Source organism: Procambarus clarkii, chromosome 44 (assembly GCF_040958095.1).
Source record: "Procambarus clarkii isolate CNS0578487 chromosome 44, FALCON_Pclarkii_2.0, whole genome shotgun sequence".
Lineage (NCBI taxonomy): Eukaryota > Metazoa > Arthropoda > Malacostraca > Decapoda > Cambaridae > Procambarus > Procambarus clarkii.
In genome coordinates, this window is record NC_091193.1 from 30,338,354 (window position 1) to 30,355,082 (window position 16,729).

General features: G+C 55.2%; 2 protein-coding genes across 2 annotated transcripts in view; both read left to right on the plus strand.

The window, feature by feature from the left end:
* Window positions 1-16,729, plus strand: part of LOC123745439 (protein broad-minded) — a 244,144-nt gene that overhangs the window by 215,210 nt on the left and 12,205 nt on the right. The window contains exon 10 of the mRNA XM_069300871.1: window positions 5,744-5,903. Coding sequence (XP_069156972.1) covers window positions 5,744-5,878 — 135 coding nt within the window. The 3' untranslated portion in view covers window positions 5,879-5,903. The remainder of the gene's footprint in view (window positions 1-5,743; window positions 5,904-16,729) is intronic.
* On the plus strand, window positions 5,878-9,458 carry LOC138350211 (ribosome-binding protein 1-like). Its single transcript, XM_069300559.1, has 3 exons — window positions 5,878-5,892; window positions 6,157-6,310; window positions 7,828-9,458. Exons 1-3 carry the CDS (start codon window positions 5,878-5,880, stop codon window positions 9,456-9,458), a joined length of 1,800 nt encoding a protein of 599 aa, XP_069156660.1.

Genomic DNA, 16,729 nt, shown 5'->3' on the forward strand with positions numbered 1-16,729 from the left:
CAAACCCCTATTCTGGTAAACTATTGCGACCGAAGACCGAACAGGTGGACAGAACTCCCCAAACGAAAATTAGCCCTCATGACGTCATCATGTCGCCGCGCTGCTGTCTGCGCAACCCCCCCCCCCTCCCCGGGAGGGGGAAGAGGGGAGCCCCAGACCCCACCGTCGGCGACCCAACCATTAGTTCTCAGGCTGATGGGATCTGGTGCGGTCGTGCCTCTGGCTCCTGTTTGCAGTTGCAGTTCTGTTCCTGGTGGTCTGAGCTGTCCCTTCCGGCGGTGTGTGGGCCAGGAGTATTATTCCACGGTGCTCGGGCTGCATGCGCCTAGGGTTATCTTCCCTAGGTGCCTGAGCTTCCCTTAGCGTGATATCAAGGCTAAGGGCCCTGGAAAACCCCACGGGGGCTATGTGGTCCGATGGATGTGACCCCTTAGTCCCCCCCTCGCGTCCTGCGAGTTTGACAGTTGCTCTGTCCCCTTGTCTCAGGGGGACACTCACTGGTTTTGCCTGCGCCATGCTGCCTGTTGGGTCGGTGATTGTTTTGACCCAGAGTCATGCGACGTGTGTTGTCTGTACGTTCTCCAGTTCACCCAGGCTACTGCGCCTGATATGCGGGTGAGGGCAGCTGAGGCGTTGCATGCTCGCTTTAGGTTGCTGCAACGCTCTAGGTTGGTCGCTGCCCCGGATGCCCCGAGACTGCCCCGTTTTGGTTATAGGGACCCGGACTTGGGGGTGGGGGTCGCTTCGGCTCTGGTTCCGTCCGCCCCTCCAAGTCCTTCCCCTTCTGTTGCTCGTTGCTCCCCCCCTCCCCCCCCCCCTTGCTGCCGGCTCCTAAACGTCTGAAGGTTTCGGTGCCGGTGCTGGGTTTAGTCAGTTGTGAGACTCGGGCGGTCTCGGGGGTGTCCCCTTCTGGGGCAGTGGCGGAGGCATTCGAGCCTGGTCCTTCTGCCGAAGCTTCTGGGTCTAGCCAGTGGGCCCCCTTTGTTCCTGCTTTGTCGGCTGCTCCCACCTTTTCTTTGGGGGTGGGGGCTTAGGAGGACGGCTCGGCCCCGGGCCCTCTGGATGAGGTTCCTGGGGTTGGGGAGGGGTTGGCTTGGGGGCCTTGGGCCCCATTGGACCCCGCCTGGGTTTTTTTGCCCTCCGAGCGGGGCTTGGTATTATAAGGAGAGGGGTTCTCTTTCGCTCCCTCCGTGTACAAATTGGATTTGGTGTCCACCCTTCCCCAGGTTCGGTTCCATGATCCCAAGGGTTCTTCGGTTCCATCTTTCCTGAGGTTTCCCGCTTCCCGTGTTTCGGCTTCAGGGGTGCGGGAGGCCTTGGCGGCTTACCTCTTGCGTGACCCGGATTGCCTTTCTGATGGATCCTCGTTCCTTCATGTACAGATCCCCAGGTTCGTGCTGGTTTCGTTATGAGGTTCCGGAGTTGTCCTGGTTGGCAGACTGTCCTCTCTTTTCATTGGAGGCTTGGGACACGCTCTGTCGGTCCCGCGCGCTTGAGTGGCGAGAGGTTTCCTTGGCGTTGCAGGTTTTCCTGGGGGGCGCTTTCGAGCATCTGAATGCTTGTTTGTTCGCCTCTGCCCTTCCGCGGGATGTTGGTGTCATGCAGCTTTACGTGCCGGTTCCTTCCCTCTCGGCTGCCTTGATTGCGGAGGATTTGCGGACTCGTGGCCTGCTTGCTTCAGCTCTGCGTTTCTTTTCCCTCCTTGAGCTATCCTCGGATTGGCTCGAGTTGGATGTGGGAGCGCTTGGGGCCGCTGCCAGGTCTGGTTCGCTGCCCTCGGCTGTGCGGGCGTCGTCTGCTTTGTTGAAGCTCTTCGCGCTCATCCTGCGTGATGCGGTGTCGCGGTTCTATGCTTCTTGCCTCGCGCGTCGTCAGGCGGTGCTGGCTTCCTCCTTGGAGTCCGCCTGAGCCCTGGCTCTTCGCTTGTCCTCTCCCTTTTGTCCGTTGCTGTTTGCGGAATCTTCTGTGGGGCAGTACCTGCAGGCAGCCTCGGTCAGTTGTCAGCCTGTGTCGGAGTTGTTGTTGCTCCGGGAGCTCGTGGGGGGCCTTCCCGGAAGGGTCGTGCCAGGGCTCGGGGGTCTTTTCGTCGGGGTAGGCCTTTGGTGCCAGATTCTGGGCTGGCGGCGCCTTCGGTTCTGGCTGTTGCTGGACGGAGTGGGCTCTGTCCTGTTCGCCACCTTGGTTCTTGCAAGCCGCGTCGGCCCTTTCGCGGTTTGCCCCATTGACGAGGCGATGGGGGGGATGGGGCGGCTCGCCCGGTTTGTCCATGCCTGGTCCCATGATTCATGGGCTTTTTGGGTCGTTTCGCGCGACCTGTGGTGGCGTTGGGTGGCTCTTCCTCCCTCGGGGGTTCGGGGCTGGCGGGGCAGGCTCTCTCCTGTGCTCTGTCGGGTCATCTCGGAGTGGGTTCACTTGGGCGTGGTCGAAACGACATCGTCCCTCAGGTGGGTTTCCCGCCTGTTTCCGGTTCCGAAACGGGACTGCGCGGACCTCCAGTTTATTCTGGACTTGTCCCGTCTGAACCCGTGGGTGTTGTGCCCCTCCTTTCGAATGACTACGCTGTCCCAGGTCCGTCTTCTCTTGGAGAGGGGCACTTGGATGGTGTCCCTGGATCTCAAGGACGCGTATTGGCACGTCTCGGTTCATCCAGAGTTCAGGGACTGGCTCGGTTTTGTTGTGGGGCGGCAAGGTTACCGCTTTCGTTGTCTTCCCTTCGGGTTGAGTCTGGCGCCATGCATTTTCACACGCCTCACTCGGGTCGTGGTGGCCCGCCTGTGTCTGCTAAGTGTTCTGGTTCTGGCCTATCTCGACGACTGGCTGGTTTGGGCTCCCAGCCAGTCCGCGTGTCATCTCACCAGGGATTTGGTTCTTTCCCAGCTCGCCAGGTTCGGGTTCTTGGTGAACTGGAGGAAGTCCCATCTGGTTCTCTCTCAGGTTCGGTCTTGGCTGGGTCTAGTTTGGGATGCTCGTGCTGCTTCCTTGTCTCTTCTTCTGGCGGCTCTCTTGCGCCTGCGGTCCCGCCTTCACCCGTTTCCGAGGGGTTCCCGGGTCACAAGGCGGTTGCGGTTGCTTGTTGCTACCCGCCAGGTTGGGTGTGGTTTCGTCGGCTGTTCTGGTTCCTTCGGGGCCGGCCCTTCCGCCTCTCTTGTGATCATTGGGTTCGACCTCCGGGGGCTTTGCGTCGGTTGCTGCGTCGCCGGCTTCCTCTTCGGATTTTTCGGGGTTCGGTGCCTTGGCGCCTTCCCGTGCCCTCGCTCGATGTGTACACGGACGCGTCGTCTCTTGGCTGGGGTTTTGTGACCAGTGCTCACCAGGCCGGCCAGGGGCGGTGGGTTCTGTCTTTCCGTCGGGCTCACAGCACGGTGCGGGAGTTCGTGGCAGTGTGGATGTCGCTCCGGAGGATTCGAGTCGCTCGCGGATCAACGATCCGGCTCCATTCGGACTGCTCCCCGGTGGTTCATTGTTTGAACCGAGGGGGTTCGATTCGATCCTTGGCTCTTTGGGGCTGGTCGCTTCAGGTGACTCGTCTGCTGAGTTCTCGGGGTTTGGCTCTCCTGGCGGTTCATGTCTGGGGGGTGTCCAATGTCCTGGCGGACGGCCTGTCTCGGTTCCGTCCCCTGTCCTCGGAGTGGACGGTCGATGCCGACTCCTTCCGTTGGCTGTGCCGGATGTTCGGGACTCCGGACGTGGATCTCTTCGCGTTGGCGTGGTCGAGGCGTCTCCCAGTTTATGTGGCACCCTTTCCTGACTGCGAAGCCGTCGGGGTCGACACCTTCAGGCTGGACAGGGCGAGGTGGGGTTACCTGTACCTCTTTCCCCCGGTTCCGCTGTTGCTCCAGGTCCTGACTCGCTTGGAGACTTACCAGGATCATGTTGTCCTTCTGGCCCCTTGGTGGCCGGCCCAGCCTTGGTTTCAGGTGCTGCTTGCTCGGTGTCCGTACCCGACGGTCTTCCCGCGGCTCCGCCTCTTTCAGCAGATCGGTCCGGCCCTGTACGAGGCTGGTTCCATCTTCTCCTCGAGTCTTCGCGTCTGGTGTTTTTGACTCGGGTATATCATTCGTTGTATGGTGCGCAGGTGGCTTCGTTGTTGATCTCCCACCTGCGTGCTTCATCTCAGCGGCAGTATGAGGTTTCCTGGCGGTCCTTCCGGTTTTTCCTATCACTGCGTCGGTGTTCTTCGGTCTCTGATAGGGTTGTTCTATCCTTTCTCTCTTGGCTGTTTCAGGACCGTTATCTTATGCCGAATACTGTCGCTTCATATCGTGCGGCGTTGGCGGAGCCGCTTCAGCTTGCTTTCAGGGTTGATGTTACTTCCGTCCCATTTCGCAAGTTATATCGGGGTTGTTTCACCTCCGGCCTGCTCATGCGCCGCCTGAGCCGTCTTGGTCTTTGGACCGCGTGCTCTCGTTTTCCTCTCTGCCCAGGTTTGTGGTGGCCCCTTCTGTTTGGGATTGTTTTACCAAGGCTCTTTTCCTGTTGGCATTGGCCTCGGGGGGTCGGGTTGGCGAGCTTCATGCTCTCCTCCAGCGCCGGGGTTTCTGCTCTTTCGGTTCTGGTGGTCGTTTTGTTCGTTTGCAGCTGTCTCCCTCTTTTCTGGCGAAGAATGAGATGGCTGCGTTCCGGAGGGGGCCGTGGGTTGTTCATGCTTGGTTGGTCAGACCGGGGGTGCATCATGTGTTGTGTCCCCGGGCCCACGACGTTCGTAAATTTGCTGCTTTGGCGGCTGTCTTTGGCAACATATCTTGGGTGGACATTCGGACCCGGGGTTTTTGGAGATCGTACAGGGTCCTGGCCGCTCGCTACCTGGTGAATGTTCCTGGGCTTCGTCGGGCCTGCGTTGCTTTGGGTCGGCGGTTGCAGCCAGTTGTCTCGCCTTCGCATTGAAGAGTGAGGACGGCCCGCCGCCCGGGTAAGTCCCTGTTTTTTCCTTATCTTTGGGTAGTTAGCTCTGGGGAGCCGACGGGGCTCCCCCCAGAAAACCAGCGTTGAATGTAATGAAACGCCATTTTCTGGGTGAGTCCTGGAGGCTCCCCGGCATCCCTCCCTCCCTCCAGTCGGTGGTGTTTTTCGCGTTTTTGACATCCAGCCTAAGAACTAATGGTTGGGTCGCCGACGGTTGGGTCTAAGGCTCTCCCCTTCCCCCTCCCGGGGAGGGGGGGTTGCGCAGACGGCGGCGTGGCGACATGATGACGTCATGAGGGCTAATTTTCCTTTGGGGAGTTCTGTCCACCTGTTCGGTCTTCGGTCGCAATAGTTTACCAGAATAGGGGTTTATTTTGGGGCGCCTACCTTTCTGGGTGCCTGTCCCGGTCGATGGCAGACATAGAATGCTCCCAATCATAAGGGGGGGTCTCTATAGGCCATTGCTCCTCGTGCCTCTCTGAGAGGGCCAGGTTCTGGTGCGTGGTCCCCGGTAGGCAAGAACTCCATGCATTGACTGATGCCAGAAAGTTATACATATCCATTCAGCCTGGATAGCTCCGGGAAGCCTCCGGGACTCACCCAGAAAATGGCGCTTCATTACATTCAACGCTGGTTTTTTGTAAAATACTACGTATCCTTGAAGGAGGACTTTCAAAATATGCCTCCTGGTTTGTAAGAGACGAGAAGGTTGCTCAGGCCTCAACAGACGTATGCAATATTCCAGGGAGAGTACAGTATTGCTTTAGGGTGCAACTAAGTACATAGAAGAATTTAATTGCAGTATATATCTGATTTAGATTGATATATATTTATTTTACAGACTAAAGGTATACATGGATGGCGTGCTGGTGACCACCTAAATTTCCTGGAAGCTCTGTCACGTCGCCATCGCCGCACCATACTGCCAGCGCTGATCAATCCTTTATATAAGTTACGCCTCCAGAACACTCCATGATGGTTACAGCCACTGTAAAGAAAATGTATGTAATTTACAGTACATACTAACCCTACATTAGTACCTTTGGTGTTCAAACTTTGTTAATTTCCTGGAAATTGGTTGACTGCCAGACAAACACCCAGCACTGAATGTAATGAAATGCTTTTGCCTGGTAGATCCTCAGTGACTCCCTGAAGCTATCTTAGATTGCTCCATATTGAAAGATTACATCAGTTGTGGAAGATATGCTTGGCCTATGAGGATAAACAGAGCATAAGAAGCTGGCCCCTTCACAGAGGTGCAAGGAGCGAGTGATACTCTTCCAACTCCACTGGGAAAGCATCCAGAAAGTTAGTGCAGCTTTACAAACAACTGAAAGGTTCACAGAAAATGTAGCCTCAAAACAGCCAAATGACTCAAAAGGAACAAGGGATTCACTCAAATTAGATTGTAACTTGTTAGTAGCGATCACCAGCACTAGGTGGCCTGGCCCCAGCACACAGCCAGCTCTTCTTACCATCCAGTTCTGGAGTTGATGAACAACCCACTGATAAACCAGTAAACCTGAAGGGAAGGGTAGGGGTCGGGAAACCACCTAGATTCTATCAGAAACAGGTGTTTCATTACTTTCAACACTGGATTTCTGGGGGGAAATCTTCCTGGTGGCTCCTTGAAGATAACTAACAACAGAAAGCTAAAAGGGACTTGATAGGGAGGAGGAAAGACAGCAGGCACTAGGATGAAGAAGAGAACACAGACAAGGAAACGCAACCCAAAGCAACACCTGTCTTACTGGGACCAGAATTATTGACTAAATGCCAAGGTGTCAGAACCCAAGGTGTCAGAACCCAAGGTGAACAGAACCCAAGGTGAACAGAACCCAAGGTGAACAGAACCCAAGGTGTCAGAACCCAGGGTGAACAGAACCCAAGGTGAACAGAGATGTTGTTGTGGGTGTGAATGGGGAAGGCCACGTGAGCACGAGCTCCGCGAAAAACAATATATATCTAGGGATATTCCAGTGATACAGGAACTAAAGACAGTCAGATATCTCATAAAGTGCGTCTCTACATATTAAACAATATACCAGTGATTGCCTTCCAACTTTTGTGTTTTTAAGGAAATAACAAGTGAAATTCGAGTGTAGTCAACAAGTCCACCGCCTGCCTGCCTGCCTGCCCTTGTGGTGCCAGGAGTCCAGAGACAAAAGTTGCCAAGACGTTTAAACAAAAAATCGCATCCCTCCTTACTGAAACATCAAATAATCATAGTTGTTCGCAGTGCTAAACTCTCTATATAAACAATTGTGTCAACCACAAAAATTAAGATACTATACCTTAATATCAAGTAATACAGGATACAGTAATACAAGTTGATACAGAAACTAATCACCTCCACTGTAAGATAACTAGTTGAAAATGTAAGCATTGTACTCCTAACACGTGAACAAAACAAATTAAGAACAAGCAAATTAAGAGGTGCGACACGAGGTGGCAACACAGCCCGTTCATATAGCCTCATTCCCGCTAGTCTCCCACCACCACCCACCTACTAGTCAACACCCACCGGTCCACTACTTTAACACCATCACTGAACTGAAGAGTTCAGTAAAAATGTCCTTGGGAAAATTGTGCACAGACTGCCGCAAGGTGGTAGATCACCAACAGAGTTTTCAATGTCAACTGTGCCAAGCAGTCATACACAATAAATGTGCCAACATGACTAATAATGGAAGGAAAAATGGTTTCAGAGAACACTGCATACTGGCTCTGCTCAAAAAATAATACTATTTTCTGGAAGATGATGGCAATTCTGGATAAAATTCCTGCGCAGAGAATCGCTAATAAATGCCTGCATGGAAATTTCAAATTTCTTCAAACAAATTGTCCATGACAATCAGGTACAATCAGATGACGCGCAGAGCGCAGTTTCCATGTCGCCATAGCAGAGTGCTGTGTCGGGGACAGCGCTGCAGCAGGGTGCTGTGTCGGGGACGGCGCTGCAGCAGGATGCTGTGTCGGGGACGGCGCTGCAGCAGGATGCTGTGTCGGGGACGGCGCTGCAGCAGGATGCTGTGTCGGGGACGGCGCTGCAGCAGGGTGCTGTGTCGGGGACGGCGCTGCAGCAGGATGCTGTGTCGGGGACGGCGCTGCAGCAGGGTGCTGTGTCGGGGACGGCGCTGCAGCAGGATGCTGTGTCGGGGACGGCGCTGCAGCAGGGTGCTGTGTCGGGGACGGCGCTGCAGCAGGGTGCTGTGTCGGGGACAGCGCTGCAGCAGGGTGCTGTGTCGGGGACGGCGCTGCAGCAGGATGCTGTGTCGGGGACGGTGCTGCAGCAGGATGCTGTGTCGGGGACGGCGCTGCAGCAGGGTGCTGTGTCGGGGACGGCGCTGCAGCAGGATGCTGTGTCGGGGACAGCGCCACAGCAGGATGCTGTGTCGGGGACAGCGCCACAGCAGGGTGCTGTGTCGGGGACGGCACCACAGCAGGGTGCTGTGTCGGGGACGGCGCTGCAGCAGGATGCTGTGTCGGGGACAGCGCCACAGCAGGATGCTGTGTCGGGGACAGCGCCACAGCAGGGTGCTGTGTCGGGGACGGCGCTGCAGCAGGATGCTGTGTCGGGGACGGCGCTGCAGCAGGATGCTGTGTCGGGGACGGCGCTGCAGCAGGATGCTGTGTCGGGGACAGCGCCACAGCAGGATGCTGTGTCGGGGACGGCGCTGCAGCAGGATGCTGTGTCGGGGACGGCGCTGCAGCAGGATGCTGTGTCGGGGACGGCGCTGCAGCAGGGTGCTGTGTCGGGGACGGCGCTGCAGCAGGATGCTGTGTCGGGGACGGCGCTGCAGCAGGATGCTGTGTCGGGGACGGCGCTGCAGCAGGGTGCTGTGTCGGGGACGGCGCTGCAGCAGGATGCTGTGTCGGGGACGGCGCTGCAGCAGGATGCTGTGTCGGGGACGGCGCTGCAGCAGGATGCTGTGTCGGGGACGGCGCTGCAGCAGGATGCTGTGTCGGGGACGGCGCTGCAGCAGGATGCTGTGTCGGGGACGGCGCTGCAGCAGGATGCTGTGTCGGGGACGGCGCTGCAGCAGGATGCTGTGTCGGGGACGGCGCTGCAGCAGGATGCTGTGTCGGGGACAGCGCCACAGCAGGGTGCTGTGTCGGGGACGGCGCTGCAGCAGGGTGCTGTGTTGGGGACAGCGCCACAGCAGAGTGCTGTGTCGGGGACGGCGCTGCAGCAGGATGCTGTGTCGGGGACAGCACCACAGCAGGGTGCTGTGTCGGGGACGGCGCTGCAGCAGGGTGCTGTGTCGGGGACAGCACCACAGCAGGGTGCTGTGTCGGGGACGGCGCTGCAGCAGGATGCTGTGTCGGGGACGGCGCTGCAGCAGGATGCTGTGTCGGGGACGGCGCTGCAGCAGGGTGCTGTGTCGGGGACAGCGCCACAGCAGGGTGCTGTGTCGGGGACGGCGCTGCAGCAGGATGCTGTGTCGGGGACGGCGCTGCAGCAGGATGCTGTGTCGGGGACGGCGCTGCAGCAGGATGCTGTGTCGGGGACGGCGCTGCAGCAGGGTGCTGTGTCGGGGACAGCACCACTGTAGGGTGCTGTGTCGGGAATGATGCCACAGCAGGGTGCTGTGTCAGGGGTGTTGTCGGTGGCAACTCCACAGCAGTTGTTGTCCTCTGACAAAGGAAAACATACAAAACAAAGGCCGGAAACCTGTTTTTATTATAAATGGGGTAACTGTATGCATGGGATATCGGGAAGAACAAATGGAATATGTATGTACGATCACCGTAGAAAGTGCAGAATCCTCCTTAGTACAGGTAAATGCACCGGAAGCTGTGAATTTTTTTCACCCAGAACTTTGCAAGAACTCCTTAGATAGAAAAGAGGGCTTCAATATGGAATGTCCAGCTTTCCATATAAGGGGTACCAGGCGAATAAGACCGACAGACCGCTTTGAGAAAAGCACCTACAACACTACGTACCAGGATGATTTTTTAGCAAGAGGAGGAGGAGGAGAAGAATGGCTAAAAATGTCCAGACTCTACCACCAACTCGGTCAAATGCTGAAGAGGACGCAAACACAGTGGCCTCCTTACCAGAGCCTCAGATAATAACACCAAGTAAAGCATCCAGCACTTTCACAAACATAACATTTTTATTCGCCAACATTCAGGGCATAAAAACATGCAAATGTAACAAAGTGAAATTCATAGATGACCTCCTACATGAGGTAAATGCAGTGTTTGCAGCCCTAATGGAAACCCACACCAAGGACTACCATGATGGTGAAATATGGATCTCAGAGTACAATCTTTTCAGATGTGACAGGAAACACCGGCTACAGGGTGGGGTCAGCCTCTACATCAAAGAGACACTCATCTGTACTGAGCTGCTAAACCACAAATTATATGGTGGAAGTGCTGATAATCAAAATAGAAATCTTAAATGTAGTTATTGTCCTTGTATATAAGTCACCAGAGGCAAATCATCAGCAGTTTAAAGACCAACTAATGAAAATAGAACACTGCTTGGAAAACCTCACCAATCCAGCCCCGAACATGATTCTGCTTGGGGACTTCAACCTATGGCACCTGAAATGGAAGAACCTAGCAAATACAGTTATATCAGAAAGAATACTAGGAAGTAGCCTAAATGAACAGGCACATACAAATGACCTGCTACGGATGTGTGACAGGTTTTCCTTAAACCAGTAAATAGTAGAACCAACTAGGAAGGAGAAAACGCTGGACCTCATTTTCACTAATAATGATGAATAGATCAGGGACATAATGATTACAAATACCTGCTGCACAGATCACAACTTAATTGAAATTCTGACAAGCATGGGAAATAGACCTTCAAAACCAGTCCCGATTCCCGGTGGAGGAGATTTCAGCAAATTCAACTTCAATAATAAACAGATAAACTGGGAGCAAATAAACCAAGACTTCACAGAAATAAGCTGGGAAGAACAGCTAGAAAATGCTAACCTGAACCAGTGCCTGGAAAAAATAAGCTCAGTAGCACTAGAAATATGCTCAAACCGCATACCCCTAAGAGAAAAGAGGAAGAGATGCAGATTGGAACGGGTACGTTGTTCTCTCTATAGGCGAAGAAAACGAATCGCGGAACAACTTGAGTCGCACCCTATCTCAAGAACGGCAAAGAAGGTTAGGTAGAGAAATAGAAACAATTGAACTAAAGCTATAAGAATCATACACACCCAGGAGAGGCAAAGAGAGCAAAAGGCCATCAGTGAAATAGAGAGAAATCCAAAATATTTCTGGGGGTGCCTCTACGGCTCCCTGGAGCTTACCAGGCTGATATGCTAATGTCAGACTTTGGCATCAGTCAGTACGGAGTTCTTATGGGCCTACCGGGGACCACGAGCCAGAACCTGGCCCCCTCAGACAGGCAAGGGGAGCAATGGCCTATAGAAACCCCCGTGTGGTTGGAAGCATTTTATGTCTGCCATCGACCGGGTTAGGCACCCAGAAAGGTAGGCGTCCCAAAACAAACCCCTATTCTGGTGAAAATTGCAACCAAAAGCTGAACGAGTGGATAGAACTCCCCAAACAAAAACGAGCAAACTAGTATGACGTCCTTTGTCGTTGCGCCTTTGTCTGCGTAGCCCCCCCCCCCTCCCCGGGAGGGGGAAGGGGAAGCCCCAGACCTATCACGCCAGCGATCCACACTCCAGTTCTTCGGCTGATGCTAGTGGCACCGGTTGTGTGCTCTGGCTCCAGTGGTTGTTTCAGCACTGTACCTAGAGTGTGGTGTCTGTCTTCTAGGTGGTGCATGAGCCGGGAGTGAGTCTCCAGTACTCGGGCTGCATGCGCCTAGGGTTCCCTTCCCTTGGTGCCCTGTAAGTACTGCCCTTGGGACTTGGGGTTACCTTCCACAAGTTCCTTGGGTCCTGCTTCTGCTAGGTCGTTTGCTGCTCGGTTTTCAGCCGCCCTTTGTGTGATAGGGGTTCTGTCTCCCTTGTTTCCCTTAGGGTAAGGGGCAGTTTGCACTGGCGGGGCGCAGGGTACTGTGCAGCTAGTTTTCACCAATAATAGCGGCCGACTCTGTTCCGCCTGGGTATGCTGTACTCTTGCGGGGTTTTCTTTTTCTTTTTGTTTGTCTACCTGGTGGGGGCTCTGCCTTTGATTCTTTCCCCCTTTGTGTCGAGTTCTCTTTCTTCTTCCAGTGGTTCCCCCTGCTAGGTCCTCGTGAGTGTACACTGTCCCGGGAGTTCAGCTTTTAGAATGTTGTTTGGTAGCCATGGGCGCCGGTTAGCAGTACCCTGCCTGGGATTACTCGAGCACGAGTCCTCTTATAGTAAATGCTCTGGACCCTGGGAAACTCCTAGGGGGAGTGTGGTCCTGATAGGTGTGGTCCCGGTGTCCCCCCCCCCCCCCCTCGCTTTGTGCGAGTTCGAGAGTTGCTCTGTCCCCTTGTCTCAGGATGACTCTCACGGTTTTGCCTCCGTCTGCAGCCTGTGGGGTCAGTGACACCTTCGGCCCGGGGTCCTGCAAGCTTTGTTGCTTGCTTGTGACTCGGTTACCCAGTCTTATGCTGATTATGTCGGTGCAGGCTGCACGGGCAATGCACATTGGGTTTCAGTGCCAACGTGCTAGTTGTTTGCTCTCCGGAAGCCCCAAGGCTGCCCCGTTTTCATTGGTGGTCTTATCAGGTCCCCCCCCCCCTGTCCTCCCAACATCCGGGTCGTTACCGTGTGTGGGTTCGGGGTCGGGGCAGGGCTTCCATGGTTTTGAGACTCGGTTGGTCTCGGGGACTTCCCCTTCCGGGGTAGCAACGGGGGCATTCGAGCCTGTTTCCTCCAGCCGTCTGGAGGAAACAGGCTGGAGGAAACAGGGGCTGTAAGAGTCTGCCAGTGGGCTCCCTTCCTTAGTGCTTTTTGTGGCTGCCCTGGTTTTCTTGAGGCTGGGGCTTTGGGGGGGGGACAACTTGGCTTCGGGGCCTGCCGGGTGGGTTCCCGGGGCTGGGATGGGGCTGACGTTGGGGGACTCAGGCCCCGTTGGTCCCCGCCGGGGTTCTTCTACCTCTCTGGGTGGGGCTTGCAGTTTTGTGGATTGGGGTTTTTCCTTCCTCCCACTCCACATGAGTATTAGGCGTCGGCCCCTCCCCGGGCTCGGTTCCTTGTCCATTATGCCTGTTGCTTCCGTCCTGTCGGTGGGTGCTTTTTTACGTTCTTCGCCCCTTTTTCCCGGGACGGGGGCTTAATCTCCGTCATGTCCCCCTCTTCTTGGGGTTCTGCATGACTTTTGGTCTCGGGTGCGAGTGGGTTTTTCTGTACCTTCGTCCTTTGTGTTTACTTCTATCTGTTCTCGAAGGTTCAGGACGGTTTTGCTCCTTCCCGTTTTACTGGTACGTCTGTCGTCGTTAGGTGGGGCTTCCCTCGGGTCCTTTCTAGGGCTTGTGGGTCCTATTCCGGGCTGCTTCTGAGTTTTTGACCTCGATCATTTGTTCTTATACATTCTCTCCGCGCTGTGTCTCGTCACTGCTCGTTTTCCTTCCGTTCTGGTCCGGGATGCCGGATTGGGCTACTTGTAGCCGGATTGGTCTACTTGTAGCCGGATTGGTCTACTTGTAGCCGGATTGGTCTACTTGTAGATGTTTGGGCTACTTGTCGCCGGTTGGACTACTTGTCGCCGGTTGGGCTACTTGTCGCCGGTTGGGCTACTTGTCGCCGGTTGGGCTACTTGTCGCCGGTTGGGCTACTTGTCGCCGGTTGGGCTACTTGTCGCCGGTTGGACTACTTGTCGCCGGTTGGGCTACTTGTCGCCGGTTGGATTACATGTTGCCGTGTTTGGCTACTGGTGGCCCGCCTGGGTTCTGTTTCGGTTCGTTGTTTCCCTTAAATGGGCCGGCTAAGTTGGCTTCTGTTTCCATGAGTTGGCCTGTTTCTTCAACGGTTCACTCGGGATATGACCCATTGAGCTACTTTTCTGCTCTGTTGTTGGGCGGAGTAAGATGGACCTGTGTAGCTCAACCTATTGGGCTACTTTTCTTTTGTGTCCTACTCATGTGCCGTGGGAGTTTGTTTTGGTTCCGGGCGGTGTGCACACGTGCTGGTGTTCTGCGTCCATTTTCCTCTCGGGGGCTTCGCCTCTCGCTCTTGTCATTCTCCAGTCCGTGCCCAGTTGCTCTTGGGGGTGTTCTGGAGTGCCGCTGTGGGGAAGTCACGAGGTTTTTCCCTGCGTTTTTGTGTGTGGGGCGCCTCTTTTGCCGCTCCCCTCCTCTTCTCCAGCATGAGCGCCCTGGTGCTACGTTCTCATAGGCTTGCGTCATGACCCTTCAGCACCTATGTTCTGCAGGTGAGTTGGTGCAGTCTGGCATCTCCTTCATCCTGATGCTGTTTTGTTTTTGGGAGTAGGAGTTGGTGTACATACGTACTTGAGAACGTAGAACATAAAAACCGAGGTGCCTGCTGCAGGGCTATTGGCCCATACATGGCAGCTCTTGTTCTCACCACCCACTTCCTTCCTCGGATCACAGGTGACTGCAGGAGGCCTCTTGGCCCATACGAGGCTGCTCCTGACTGTACTCATCCTGCCCCTCTCCTATGCTTGTCTAACCGTGCTTGAGTTCGGGGCCCCGCCTCCACCTTGTTCCACATCGCACCTTGTTCAACGGTGGAGGTGGTACCTCCTTCGGTGGTACGTTTTCCTGTGTCGAGGGTGTTTTGTGCTCGCCTCCTTGTGCTTGCAGGATTGGGTTCTGGCTCTTTGGTTCCGCCTCTTCCCTGTCGTTCGCCTGACGAGCGGATTCTGTGCTTCATGGGCGCTCTCATCTCTGCTCTTGGGGCTGTGTATGGGGTCAGCCCAAGTTGGGCTGCCTAATGTGTTCCTTCAATTGCCTGTTACGCTGCACACGTTTCTTCTAACGTCCCTGTGGCTTGGTTGGGTACTCGGTTTCCACCTGTGTTCCCTTGTTGTGTGCCACTCGTGTTACAGTTTATCTTTATCTTCCCTGTCCCTTCCTCTGGGAGTGTGGTGACATTTTTGTTGCGGTTTTGATCCTGAGGCTGTGTGTGGGGGTCTGGTTGTGGAGTTTTGTTCGGTCTTTTCCGTGCTCCTTCTGGCGCCTTCCTTGTTGGGGTTTATTGTTCCCTTGATTTTCTAGGGCCCTCCTTCCTTGCTGGTCTTGATGTGCCGGGCCTGATTTTTCCATGTTTCTTGGATTCTCTGTCCTAACCTTGTAGTAGCTAGCTTGTATTGGAGGGTTTTTATGTTCGGCAGACGTTCCATCTCCTTCTTGCCGGCTTGGGCTTCCGGCTCTGCTTCCTTGGTGGTTGCACCCGGGATTTTCCTGCGGCTCCGCCTCTTCCTAGGCTCGGATGACCCTTGGCGGTGCTGATTACGTTCTGCCTCGGGAATCTCGCGTCCGTTGGTGGTCAGGTGGCTTTGTTGTTGGTGTCCCACCTGTGTGCTTCTTGGCGGCAGTATGGGGTGTTTTGGCGGTCCGTCCTTTTCCTTCTGTCCCTTCTTCAGTGGCTGCGTTTGTTGGCGTCGGCTTGTTTTTTCTGCTGAGGGTTGGAGGCTATCGACTTGCCGCGTACTGTCGCCTCGTTTTATGCGGCGCTGGCGGAGCCGCTTCGCTTTGCTTTTGGACTTTCATCTGCACCGTTCGTAAGCTGTCTCGTGCTTGTTTCACCTCCGGCTTGTTCTTGCGCTGCTTGAGCCGTCCTAGTCTTTGGACATAGTGCTCTTTTCTTTCTTCTCGTTTTCTTGTGGCCCCTTCGGTTCCAGTTTGTTTTTCTGCTCCTTCGGTTGAGGTGCTCGGTTTGGTCGTCTGCTGCCTTCTTCTTTTCTGGCGAAGGATGAGACTGTTGCTTCCGGAGGGTTCCCTGGGTTGTTTGATGCTTGGTTGGTTGGGCCCGGGGTGCATTTTTTTGTCCGGTTGCGGCTCTCCTCCGTGGTTGGCACGCCACGGCTTCTAGGTCCATGGATGCGATTTGGGTTGCTCCGGTTTCCTTCTTCCCTGTTAGAGGGTGCGGGTCTCCCAGGTCGTCCGTGGGGTTTTTCAGGTTCTCCAGCCTGCGGTCTATCTCCGTGCCCATGACATCCGCAAGTTCGTGGCTCTTGCCGCTGTCTTTGATACTGTGTCCTGGGAGGATGTTCGGGCATGGGGAATTTGGAGGTCGAACAGGATTCTTGGCTGTTCGTTACCTTGTACACATTCTTGGGCCCAGTCAGGCCTGTGTAGCTATGGGTCGGCAGTTGCGACCTGTTGTCTCGACTTCGGGTAGAGTGTGCGGTGACCGCCTCCCGGGTCAGTCCCAATTTTTTTTTTCCCCTCTGTAGGTAGTTAGCTCCGGGGAGCTGTAGGGGCTCCCCCCAGAAAACCAGCATTGAATGTAACTGAAACGCCATTTTCTGGGTGAGTCCCAGAGGCTCCCTGGCATCCCTCCCTCCCTCCGGTCGGCGGTTTTTTCATGTGTTTTTGACATCCAGCCTCAGAACTGGGGTGTGGATCGCCAGCGCGATAGGTTTGGGGCTCCCCCTCCCCCCTCCCGGGGAGGGGGGCTGCTCAGACAGTGGCGCGACGACAAATGACGTCATACTAGTTTGCTCATTTTTGTTTGGGGAGTTCTATCCATTCGTTCGGCTTTTGGTTGCAATTTTCACCAGAATAGGGGTTTGTTTTAGGACGCTACCTTTCTGGGTGCCTACCTTGAGGCTACCTTGAGGTGCTTCCGGGGCTTAGTTTCCCCGCAGCCCGGTCGTCGACCAGGCCTCCTGGTTGCTGGACTGATCAACCAGGCTGTTAGACGCGGCTGCTCGCAGCCTGACGTATGAGTCACAGCCTGGTTGATCAGGTATCCTTTGGAGGTGCTTATCCAGTTCTCTCTTG